General features: G+C 31.3%; 1 protein-coding gene across 1 annotated transcript; it reads left to right on the top strand.

Annotated features, from left to right (window-relative positions):
• The first annotated feature begins 11027 nt into the window (after nucleotides 1-11027).
• Nucleotides 11028-13514, top strand: LOC145111030 (uncharacterized). Its single transcript, XM_079047326.1, has 2 exons — nucleotides 11028-11673; nucleotides 11725-13514. Exons 1-2 carry the CDS (start codon nucleotides 11028-11030, stop codon nucleotides 13512-13514), a joined length of 2436 nt encoding a protein of 811 aa, XP_078903452.1.
• Nucleotides 13515-13899: the final 385 nt, after the last annotated feature.

Genomic DNA, 13899 nt, shown 5'->3' with positions numbered 1-13899 from the left:
GTATGTCAAACTCTGTAACACACAACACTCTTGTGATTTCGATTTCATGGATATGGATGTAGATCAAGAGACCAACAACAATTCAGGTACCATCTTTATTTACCTTAAGGCCGGTGTTTTTATTTATTTATTTGAAGATGATGAGTATCTACAATTGGCGTCTGCTTTTAATTCAAAAGAGGTAAAATACCCCGATTACCCATCTATCTCTATGTGTGTTTGCAAAAACAAAACCCTTTCTATATCTCTTCTTTTACTTCTTCAACATACACAGACGCATCAAACATGACTGATTTTGAACGAAGGAAAAATAGGTCTTTAAGGTATTATTCATGGTTTGAGAAAGGAATGACCCAATAAGTTGAAGTCTTTTATATATTTTTTCTCCCCAACTTGAATTTTTTTGTTTTTATTCTCTGCATGTGTAGAGAACTTGGTGATGCTACGATTTGAAGAGGACAGGCACAAATCGATCAAAAATCTTTCAAAATCATATACACAACATGAATTCCAGCTTGCTGTGGGTGATGGTACGTATTCTGATGTTTAGATAGTACATGGTGTGCCTGCAATCCGTTTTTGGAGTTGATGAAATGGAAACATGCTTCAGTTTTAGTTCTTACATGTATTAATAGTTGGTATCTACTTATTGAAAACAATGATTATGGTATTATTTTGAAAGTTCTATATGAGCCCAAGTCTTTGTTAAAACGCCTGAGTGAAATCTTGAAACATGGGTTCACTTAATTTTTCTATATAATCCTTTTGTTGGCAAATGTTCTTTAACTATTGACTGTTTGATACATTGATTATCTTGTATTATAACCATGCAACATTTTTCTCTTTTTCTCATGTAATGTAGATCTATTTGTACACAAACCTCCGAGCTCTTATTCTTTGTACAATATCATATTTGAACAAGGTAAGTTGTCATGCTGCTGAGAAGGATGAGGAGAAACTAAATGTAAAAGTTGTAATCACTCTTGTCATTGAAGAGCCTAATCCAGCCTCACCACCATCTTGTCTCCTAGTGATACGGGGAAGTTGATTTAAAAGTGGTAATATCTTTGTTTTGTTGTTTTCTCCTAGGATTGGAATCCTAGGAGACACATTTATAAATAAAACATTTGCAATTTTGTAACAATTTTATACAAGTCAGAAAAGCTTATGAGTTTTAATTCCATCTGTAGTGTAATGTTGTGATCTATGTGAATGAGATTTTATGTTAGTTAGAGTCATTTTTTGTTTAAAAAAAGATATTGTTTTGTTTCTTTCTTTTACAAAAAAATTGACTTTTTCAAACATTGTTTAATTGTTTTTTATATTCTACAAGTGGATTACATTGCCTTTTTAACAGATCAATTTATTGGTAATATATTTTTTCTTAACTTTGATCCATAATTAGTATGCTAGAGCCACTTCTCTCTGTTTTTATGATCGACTTTTGTCTTATGTGTCTATGTGAAAATGCAGAATCATATCAAAGCAACATCTTCACAACCTCCATTAACAGGTAAGAAACAAAGAGATTGTTTTGTGAAAGTATAATATGTTAAAAGTTTGGATATTGTGTTGTATGATGGGATAGGACAATCATAATTGAAATTATATTGGTGAAAAGAAGAGCAAAGTGTTCATCAAACTGAAAAGATTATGAAAAGATTATGAGAGGAGCAATTTGAAATGGAGGTCAAGGCTAATTGGTTACTGATTGTGCAAGGCTACCATTTATCTTCATTTTATATTATATACATAACCAATTGGGGAAGTAGAGTGGTTGCAAAGTGAAGAACTAAAATTCCTTCATGATCTCGACTTATATAAGTTTCTTAAAATCATGACTGGCTAATGGGGTAAAGTTCTCAACTTTTGAACTTTTTTGCTTTAATCTGTATTTACTATGCGAGATGAAAGTGTTTTTGTGTATCATATAAAAGAAAATACTTTTATATTTGTTTGGTAAATCAATGTTTATATTATTATGTCCTTTTGTGCAAGTTGTATGATATATTATTATTTACTACTGCATTTTTTTTTGTCTTCAAAGTAAAATATGATCTCATTCTCCGTTTCTTTTTCTTGTGATCGTATGGTCACAGTTCAAACTTTTTTATATAAAGATTAAGCGTGTTTGATTGTGCGTGTTTGATCAATCAGGGGAAAAAATACTTTACAATTTGCCGGTTCCGGTTCTTTTAGAACAAAATTCTTCTAACTCCTGATAATAACTCATTATGTAAAAGCCCAAAAACAAAGCAAAAACAAAGTAGTATCGCTCAACTATTTCGGCTTGCAAAAATATTTATATGGGATGAAGCATCGATGGCAAAGCAACAGACGAGGAGGCAGTTGATCATCACTAGGGTGGTGCTACCTGGTGGAAAGATAATGGTTTGTTTTTTTAAGACAAAAAAAAAGTATAGTAATAAATAATAATATATCGTCTAAAGAAATTATTTACCGCAGCCGCTTTGCGCGAGTCTACCACTAGTATATATATATATATATATATATATATATATATATATATATATATATATATATATATATATATATATATATATATATATATATATATGAGTAAATTACTGAAATCGTCCCTATGGTTTGGTTAAAATTGCACGTTTGGTCCATAACTTTTATTTTGCACTCAGATTATCCATGTGGTTTGATTTTGTTACGTTTTTCGTCCCTATGGTTTTGTCAAAATTCCACGTTTGGTCCTGACTTTATGTATTTAAAGGACGAAAAACGCAACAAAATCTAACCATAGGGACGATCCGAGTGCAAAAGAAAAGTTAGGGACCAAACGTGCAATTTTGACCAACCCATAGGGACGATTTCAGTAATTTACTATATATATATATATATATATATATATATATATATATATATATATATATATATATATATATATATATATATATATATATCATAATCACGTACTTTATACGGTTTTAAAAACATGCATACATTTTTTCATCATGTTATTCAAGTTAGTGATATTTTATAAACTTTATTTTTGATACGTAGCGAATTATATATTGATATTATCGATAACTTTTTGTAAGTTTAATATATATATATATATATATATATATATATATATATATATATGTAATTATATATTTATTTATAATTTTTAAAAATTAAAAAAATTAAATGAACCGGGTACCTCGGTTTTGGAACCGTTACCTGCCGGTTCTGATTCCGGTTCCAAAATTTTAGGAACCGTCAGTTCCATTTTTCAGATAATTAGAATGGGTACCCGCTTACGCTCATCCCTAATACAAAATAACAAAATATCACATTTAAAAGTTAGTGTTCATAGTCTTCAACATCTTGCATTTTTTTCGAAAAAAAAAAAGTCACGCTCTTAAATTTTCGGTATTTATTGTCGTTTTCTTTGTATATTCCATTTTCATCGCAACATATTTGTTTTCTCCGTCTGTTTATTTATCTTTCTCTCTAGCTTCGACATCGTCATCCTTCAATTTGTTCTCAAAGCCAGCTTCCACTATTTAAAAAATATGTTGAGTTTCTTAGACATCTCCAACCCACTCTCATTCTCAAAATTTTCCTCAATTTCTTCCCCCGTTCCTCTCCAACTCTACTCCATTTATTCCCCCATTTTGGGGGAAATGAATTGTATAACACCATATTTGGTGTTATACTATTCATTTTCCCCAAAACGGGGATGAATTTTGAGTTGTCGGTTTTTACTCCCTCGTTTTATATATTTATACATTTTTGGTTTTTTTATCTACTAATTATTATTTAAATGTAATATTTAATACTTATAATATTGTGTTATACATTAAATTATATTAATTACTTATAAATATAAAGTTTGTTTTTTGTTTAACAAATTCATATTAAAATTTAGACAAAACTTCAAAAATGGTCCCTGTGGTTTCACAAAATTTGAAGTTTGGTCCCTAATTTACAAAAACCTCATGGATCGTCCATGTGGTTTCAAAACTTTTAACATTTAGTCCTTCCGGCTCACTCCGTTAGCATTTCACCGTTATCTCATTTTTCAATATTATATTGCAGTGGCAATTTCGTCATTTCAGTTGTAAATGTTAAAAGTTTTGAAACCACAGGGACGATCCATGAGGTTTTTGTAAATTAGGGACCAAACGCCAGATTTTGTGAAACCACAGGTGTAACGCCCGCAGATTCGGGCTAGTCAATTTAGAGACAATGAGCGTCAAAAATGAATTTTTTATGGAAGATTATTTAGAAGGAGTAATCTTAACCAAGTTAGAGCATATGTCACAAGGGTTCCGTACATATAAAGAACGCCGAAATCCGAGTTATAACGAAGAAGTTATGACCCGTCGAAGTTTTACGGCAAAACCGGCACGACACCGGGAATCGTAAAAAGTGAATTTACGATAAAATAATTTCTAGCCTTAGCGATCTAAACGAAAGTCGTAGTATATGTCAAACCGAGAGCGTGCATAAAAAGAACGCCCAAATCTGACTTTGTATGAGGAAGTTATGATTTTTCTAAGATTTGGCATAACAGTGCACAACCCGGAATTCGAATTTTAGATCGGTCGATTTTTAGCCAAAATAATCTAAACGAGAAATAAATATATCGTTAATAGGAGTTAAACGATAAAAAGACAGTCAAAAATGGAGCTCGTATGCGAAAGATATGGACAAAACCTAGTCCCTACTCTTCAAGCGCGGCGAATTCGATACAGTTTTGTAAATCTGAGATAGAGTGAGAATTAGCCGACGGGATCTAAATGAAAGTTGTAGTACTCGTAAATATCAACGTGTGGATATAAAGAACGTCGATAATAGAGCTCGTATGCGAAAGATATGGACGAAACTTGGTCCCTACTCTTCGAGCGCGATAAATTCGATACAGTTTTGTAAATCTGAGATAGAATGAGAATTAGCTGACGACGTCTAAATGAAAGTTGTAGTACTCGTAAATACCAACGCGTGGATATAAAGAACGTCAAAAATGGAGTTCGTATGAACGAGTTATAATTTTTAATAGCACATTTACGTATTAAAATAAAGCGTAAATCATATATACGTCTACATATATATATATATATATATATATATATATATATATATATATATATATATATATATATATATATATATATATATATATATGTACATATGTATATATCCTTAGAAAGGTATCGACGATGCGGTCATTATAAGACTAATGTTGAGTACTTTCGACATTAGTTTAGTACAAATATCATTAAATCTATTTAAAATAGTATTATAAAGGGGTGTTTAGTCATTTAAGTAAATATAGAGGGTGGTTTTTGAAAATTCAATTACTATAAATAAGAGCCTTAGGCTCTCATATTTCTTGCACCATTCTCTTGATTAAAGAGTCTTTCTCTTTTATCCCCCGAGCATTTCGGTCTCTCGTGATTCGACTTCTCTTTCTATAGTTTTAGTATAGTAAGGTAAGCGCTGAAGCGCTGCAAGAATCTTTCTTAGAAAGATTCAGCGACGAAGTTATGCCCCCGCAGAGTCCGACTCCTAGCTAAAACCCCATTGTAAGTAAGTTATGCTTACCATATTTTAAATATAACTTATATTTAAAATTAGTATTGTTATTATGAACTTATAATAAATACTTGGGCTATTATTATGACTTATATAAGTGTCGTTATAATATCTTTTTAACTACTCGCGGTACGGGGAATCTGGTTTAAAGGGCCGCATAGGTTTCTTGGATTTCAGAAGTGCTATATGCCAAAATAGTCATGTCATCCGGTGTTTTATGTCTGGCCTTTGTTTGTACATAGTGGTTGGAAAATATTGTTTAAACGCTTATATAATAATAATAATGCTAAGACTAATAATTAGTCACGGTAAATATTAGACTAAAATCTAGTGGTAATAATACTAGGTTTCGTCGAAGGAAAATAGAATCGTTAGAAGCGAAGCGCTGCCCAAGTTTGGAATCATCACTTTAACAAGTGAGTACATAGTTACTTTCATCTTACACATAGATATGAAATATTTTATATAAATTACGTGTTATGTGTGTATATTATTTGAATGCTTGCTTTCTATGCTGGATGAACGATTTTATACATGTTTTAAATGATTTAAACTGTATATGTATTTTATATCTACGAATATGTTGGGTAAAACATGGGTAGATGAACGATGAGAGATGAAAGATGGTATGAGTAAACATTGGCAGCTATAGACTTAGTGCCTAATAAATAACATCGGCAGCTATGGACTTAGTGCCTATTAGATAAACACTGGTAGCTATGGACTTAGTACCTGTTAGAGAAACGTTGGTAGCTATGGACTTAGTACCTGTTAGATAAACGTTGGTAGCTATGGACTTAGTACCTGTTAAATAAACGTTGGTAGCTATGGATTTAGTACCTATTAGCTGAACACTGGTAGCTATGGATTTAGTACCCGATGAATGAAAATTAGCAGCTATGGAATTAGTGCTTTACGAACAAGCATTGGCAGGTTTGGACTTAGTGTCTATCATATAAACCCCGGAAGCAATGGGCTTCGAAATGAACGAATGCAGGATAGATGATTCTAGGGTAGATCCTTAAGAGTAAGGAAGATAATGGGGATGAGTAATTGGGTTGATTGTTTGATGTTTAAACATAATAATTAAATTATTGTGGGTTGAAAACCCTATGTACTCACCAGGTTTCCCAACCTGACCCACTCAAGCTTATTTGTATCACAGGTATCGATATGAAACTACTTTACACTGAGGGATTTAAAAAAGATGTAGATCACTAGTGTAAATGAATGTAAGATCTGTTTATGCTTATGTTTCTGTATTGACGATGACATCCCAAATGTTTTAAAATGGATAAAAATACAATTCTTCGGAAATGCTTTGATAACGTATTTATCATGTTTTTCTGTGAACAAATTCCGCAACGTTTTTATTAAAAGAGGTACTCTGATTTTTTATAAAGCATAAACAAAATCGGTCTTTTCTGGCCGTGAAAATGAGGATGTCACAACAGGGACCATTTTTGAAGTTTTGTCTGAAATTTAAATACATATTTGAAATTTTAAAACACAATAACGTATTTTACAAAAGCTTATAATTACGTATTATAAATATAATCTTATTTATTTAATATTATTGTAATAAACAAATATAGATTATGTATTTATTAAAACCAAATTAATAGAAGTGGTGTGTTTGATAATTTCTAAAAGTTAGAAGAATCGAATATACTTTTTTGGTGGTAAAAATGAAGTAAAAAATGGAGTAAGGTTGGAGATAAAACACTATGTATCCCATTTTTTACTCCATTTTTTAGAGAAAAATTGAAATTGGTTAAAGATGGTCTTATGAATCAATGTCACCCTCATCATTAATAAATCAATGATCTCATTATTATCAACAATGTTATAACGTGTGGGTTTCACGGTTCACAAAGTAACATAATTGAAAAAAAAAAACAATTAAAATAGTTAGAGACAAATATTAATAAAGTATAAAATGATATTTACAGATAAGATATTATTTAAAACTAAATGTATACACTAGATAAATTTATTACCCTTAAAGACCAAATGCATATACGAGATAAAAAATAGGTATGATTTTAAATTTAATTTTTAATAATAATAGTTTCTCGATTTATTGATTATGATATAAATATTGTAGGAAAATGTTTGAATATAATATGAAATTTTGAAATACAAAATTAAATATGAGCTAATTTTATGGAGTTTCTAACGAAATAGATGTATTTGTAAAACTTGATCCAATAATTATATTTTTTAACTTGTATACCAAAAAGGGTTATTTATCATAAATTTGTTTCCATGTTCCCTTTCTTTCTTTCTTTCACACGACGACAAGAACAAAAAAAAAATTCATATTCATAGTACACAAAAATCTCACTGTAACTTATTGTTTATTTTTTTGGTTTTTATTTTTTATTTATTTTTTTATTTTTAGTTTTTGCTATTAATGTTTATTAATTTTTTCTATAACCACCATTATAACTAACAAAGCTTCTTACAAAAACTAATAAAAAAGAAACTTAAAATAAAACACATACTAAATCTTCAGTTTAGAGATAATAATTCCATTTCAAAGTGTTCAAACATTTTACAATCAAATTGATTAGTGGTAAATCTAGAACGTGAAACTACATGGTTCACTATTTAAATTAAACCGATTATTAAATAAAATAAATCAAAAAATATTAATTGCAGGTTTAGATCGGGTCGAGTCGTATAAGCAAAAAAAAATCCTTACAATTGTACCCGTCTACGTCTTATATCTTGATATATTTTCATAATTGTGTCATTACTAATATTTTTAAAAACATTTTTTTTCAATATATGACACCAAACTATCACTTAAAAGTTGATCACCCATTTTGCTTATACTCCACCATCGTAACAACGCTTAAACGTTTTTACAATTGCACGTCGGCACGTCACAACAGATCTTCTATTGTGGTGTGGCGCATTAGATGGTGATCAACGATTGTGATTTGTAAAGCGGTAACTAAGGCATGGAGGAAACAACGCTTGGGAATGAATACTAATTCACTATTATCGGTTTTTTTTTAAATTTAACTTGCATTGACAAAAATATTAGGATAGTTCACTACAATATTTAAGGTAGGTCACAAATTTAGATCTATATATCTTATTATGAAAAAAGGTGGGTCACTATATAGCCTCGCCAATGAAGTTGACTAGAGCAAAAGATACAGACAAAATGCAATTTAAAAAAGTCATAAAAAATTCTATTTTGAAGTTAAATCAAACAAATGATAATTCTAATATGCATTTACGAAATTAAACAAATGAAAATGCAATGCTTGTTGACAATATTCTGACTGAAAATCAAACATAATTTCATCTTGAAGTCCCAGTGAATCAATGTAGTTTACTAATCTTTTCGGTAAATTACTAGATTTTACTACTATCTCTTGACGTATAACATAATTTAACTTTTGATGTAATATGATTTTTTGATTATTTTAATTATCAACAAATTATTAGAACTATGAATCAGATTATCAAAAATCTTCAACAACTTTTTGCTAAATTTGCCGTTTGCTATGTTTTTCAAGTGTTCACAGCGTCAACAACTTTGTGCTTTTGTATTGGCATTTCAAAATTGGATGCTACAATTAGAATGGGGAAATTCAAGCAATCAAAAACAGAACTCAAACTCAAATATTCATCTACTTGTTATAATCATCACCTCTTTTATATTCAAGCAATCAAAAATCAAACATTATTTTATTCAAATCTCAGAAATCAGTAAATAGAAATAATTCTCAGAAATCTAACATAAGCAATCTATTTTGAAATCAAAATTTGAAATCAGAATCATCTTTTTGCTATAACCAACACCTATTCCATTAGAAAACAAAGATGAAAGTATTGGAATCAAAGGATGGAGTTCAATTTCGAAACTGAGATGGAATCATGGGTTGGAGGATTGATAGATGTGTGGTCTGGTATAGCCGGAGGTTGAGTGGTGACTGACTGGAGTTGTGGCCGGCGCAGGATGTGCGGTCGGAGAGAGAGACGAATCAGAGATGATGTCGTGCATGGATGGAGTTCAATTTCCCGCTTGCGTCTTCCCTCGACTCTTGTTCAGTAAACAAAAGTTTTAGGGCACCATTATTGTTTTTTCTTTATTAAATGACAAAATAACATTATTTGGTAAATACTTTTAAAACTATACCCATTGAGTAAATAAGTTTTTTAAAAACACCCATCTTGCCAAAAACTCTAATTTTATGGGATATGATTATACATAGGAGCTCTAAGAAATTGTCATGTGGCAAATACTAAATACACATACATAATATAATGACATGTGACAACTAAAACTATTCTTTTATTAATATAGGAAGATCCTAGCAAAACCATCCATCATAATCATCATTAGCCATTGGTTGTTAAAGCGTATTTGCAAAACACTTATACCTAGTGCTATGACAACTGGAGATTTGGTAATTTGCCAATTAATCAACAATTAGTTGATAAAACATTTTATTTCACTTCTTAATCCCAAACTATTTTATTAGGGATTCAAATTGCTCTCTATTTCTAAGTTCATAGCCTTCGGCGTAGCTTTATCGATGTTACCTATCAAATAAAATGTATGTTTACGAAGACCATCTAATTCTTCGGAAAAAAATTAATTGAAGATCTTTAAATTTATCGGTTTTAACATGTTCAACCGGGCCTTCAGATGGTACCAGGTGTTCATGGGCGAAGGTTATAAAGGGCCAGGAGGGGTGCTCCCCCCCCCCTGATTTTTTTAATAGAAGTGTAAATAGCCCATGATTTTTTATCTATATTAAGCCATATACATTAAAAAATTGGGTTGTGCCCCCCCCCCCCCCCAGCGATTTCCAATAGCCCGAATCAAACAAAAAAGGATCGTCATCGTCATTGGTCATTTGACCAAAGCAGCGCTGTTGCGGTCTTGCTGCATGTTGCACGCTCTGCATCTGCTGTCGCTGCAAGCCTGCTGCCTTGCGCTCCTACTAGCTGCTGGAATCAATTGATCGTGTCCACTCCAGTAATCACTTAACCAGGTTTGCTATTGTTTTTTTTTTTTTGTCTTCAGAATGCAGAAATCATAATCCCTCAGTTCTGTTTAGTGATTAACTGTCATGCGCCCCTGCTGGAATCAATGATTGATTTCAATTATGTTTAACTATTTGACTATTTTCTCATAAATCAAAATCATACATGCTTAACAGTTTTTAATTCTATTTTATCATGTAACGGTTAATTAATTTAATTATATTTCTGATTGTTAGGACTTAGGACTTAGGAGCATTGTTAGTTAAATGATTTCTCATAAATAAGATCTGTAGAATTTAGGAGCATTGTTGGTTAATTGATTTCAGAATTTTGTAAAATTTTGTAGAAATAAATTTTTTTGTAGAATTTGGGTTGTCGGTTTATGAAATATGAGATTATAATTTCAATTTTGATTTTTATAAATACAATCATACAAAGCTTACAATTTTATGGGAAAGATGAAAACCATTGATTCTTTTTTCAAAAGAAAGAATGATGATGATGAAACTCATAATGAAAATCAACACAATAAACATCACAAAGCTTCAACAAGTGAGCCGCAACCGCAAGAACATGAAAATCAACAAGAGAATGATATTTTTGAAGCTACACAATCAAATCCTAATGAAGTAGATCTTAAAAATCTAGAAAGAGATCCCGCTAAACGAAAACAAATGTGGGAATATCCGGTTAATTTAAGGGAACAAGTAAGACGAGCTTATATGACTTTAGGACCTTTCCAAATACGTCTTCAAGAATATAATGCTAAAGGTTCAAAGAAACATCCTCGTAGATTCCAATATTATTGGTTCAACATTTTCCCTGATTGGTTAGAGTATTCTCCAACAACACATGCTTCTTATTGTTTTATTTGCCATATATTTAATGATAAACCAAATGTGTGTCACGGTTACGATGCATTTACTGTTAAAGGATTTGACAATTGGAAAAAAGTTAATGATGGGAAAAATTATGCATTCTTGAAGCACTTAGGTTGTTCACAACATAGAAATGTTGTTACATTTGCTGAAAACTTGATGAATCAAGCAACACACATTGAAAATATCATAGTGAAGCAAAATGAAGCACAAATACTAAAGAACTGTTTACGATTAAAAGCTTCAATAGATACAATTCGTTGATTGACATTCCAAGCTTGTGCTTTACGAGGACATGATGAAACGCCTAATTCCAAAAATCGAGGTAATTTTCTTCAACTACTAAAACTTCTAGCATCTTATAATGATGAAGTTGCAAATGTTATATTAGAGAAAGCTCCTTTTAATTCAAAGTATACTTCTGGAGATATTCAAAAAGAAATTCTTAGTATTATTGCAAATAAAGTTCGGAAGCATATTCGTAGTGAAGTCGGGGATTCATACTCTTGTGTCATGGTTGATGAGTCACGAGATGAGTCTAAAAAAGAGCAAATGGCCATAGTTTTGAGATTTGTTGATGCAGAAGGGATCATACGGGAAAGGTTCTTGGATTTGGTTCATGTTAGGGATACATTATCATTAACCTTGAAAACAAATATGTGGACCCAACTTTTGCACTATCAGTTTGATGTTAGTAAAATCTGTGGCCAAGGTTATGATGGTGCTAGTAATATGAGAGGGGAATGGAATGGATTACAGGCACTTGTTCTTAAGGATTGTCCTTATGCCTATTATGTTCACTGCTTCGCTCACAGATTACAACTAGCATTGGTGGCTGCTTCACGAGAAATTATTCCTATACACCAATTTTTTACAAACTTAATTTTTACAATTAATGTAGTTTGTGCTTCCAGTAAGCGTCATGATGAGTTACAAAAGGCAAAGGAAACGGAGATTGAACATTTATTGGAACTTGGTGAAATCGAATCAGGTAAAGGATTGAATCAAGTTGGGACATTAAGAAGAGTCGGTGATACACATTGGGGTTCTCATTTTCGTTCCATTTGCAGTTTGCTTAACATGTTTGATTGTACTCGTGTTGTTCTCCAGGGAATAATTGATGATGTATCTACTACTTATTCTCAACGTGGAGATGCTGATGCAGCTTACTGTTACTTGAAATCATTTGAGTTTGTGTTTATTCTTCACTTGATGAAAGAAGTAATGGGAAAAACTGATATACTTTCTCAAGCTTTGCAAAAGAAATCCCAAGATATTCTTAATGCCATGGAGTTAGTTTCAGCAACAAAAGAGAGTCTAAATGATTTCAGGAACAACGGATGGGATTCTTTATTTGCACAGGTAAAGTTATTTTGTGAGAAACATCAAGTAGATATGGAAGATATGAAAGCTCCATATACTTCTACTCGATATCGGCCTCGAAAAAACGATAATCGTGTTACTTTTGAACATTTTTATCAAGTAGATTTGTTTACATCCACATTGGACAAAGAATTACATGAGTTGAATAGTAGATTCAACGACCAAGCGATGGAATTGTTAAGTCTTAGTTCTACTTTAGTTTCAAAAGAACACCCAAAAGTGATTAACATTGATCAGATTTGTCTTCTTGTTGAGAAGTATTATCCTGAAGATTTTACAGAGCAAGAGAGAATTCAATTACGATATCAATTGGAGATTTTTAATATCGATATGACAAAGAATCCCAAGCTAAGTGGCGTATCAACTATTGCTGACCTATGCAAGGGTCTTGTAGAAACTCAGAAACGTGAGACATATTATTTGCTTGATAGAGTGGTTCGGTTAATCTTGACACTTCCAGTTTCTACCGCAACAACAGAGATGGGATTTTCAGCAATGAAAATATTCAAGAACCGCCTTCGCAATAAGATGTCAGATGACTATCTCGCAAACAACTTGGTGGTTTACATAGAAAGAGAAATTGTTGAAAACATTGATACGAAGTCAGGAATTGATGAATTTAAAGACCTTAAAGGTCGTCGGAGCCGAGTTATAATTCTTCTTTTAGGTATTTTTGGTGTTTAGTTGCTGAAAAAAATTTGTTTTTTTATGTGTACGAACCTTAATTTTAGGTATTTTTGGTGTTTAATTACTGGAAAAAAATGGTTATTTTATTTGTAAAAACGTTAAATTTAGTTTTCTAATACTTTCGGCCCCCAAATCAATCGTTCAAGCTCCGCCCCTGCAGGTGTTATATATATTCCACCATTTAAGTAATCTCTCATATAAATGTATACCCTTACTATTAGTGGATAATATTATTGTGTAATTATCTTATTTATTGTAGTTATTTATCTCCTTATTTGTAGGGATATTTGTTGTAAATCCATTATATATAATTGATTCTCTCCTCATTAATTAATGAGGTTGATTTTATTACTTGTTATATGGTATCAGCCATTCATCCGAT

The sequence above is a fragment of the Lactuca virosa genome, chromosome 5, assembly GCF_052849685.1.
Source record: "Lactuca virosa cultivar CGN04683 chromosome 5, Lactuca_virosa_CGN04683_v6, whole genome shotgun sequence".
In the NCBI taxonomy this organism is placed as follows: Eukaryota; Viridiplantae; Streptophyta; class Magnoliopsida; order Asterales; family Asteraceae; genus Lactuca; species Lactuca virosa.
Note: the sequence above shows the minus strand (reverse complement) of the source record. Positions and strands in the feature narration are given on the sequence as shown.

Excerpts from the sequence above, each read along its gene's own strand:
- LOC145111030 (XM_079047326.1), top strand. The coding sequence starts at position 11,028 with ATGAAAACCATTGATTCTTTTTTCAAAAGAAAGAATGATGATGATGAA. Across the intron at positions 11,674-11,724 it reads AGCACAAATACTAAAGAACT|CTTGTGCTTTACGAGGACAT; the intron begins GTTTACGATTAA and ends TGACATTCCAAG.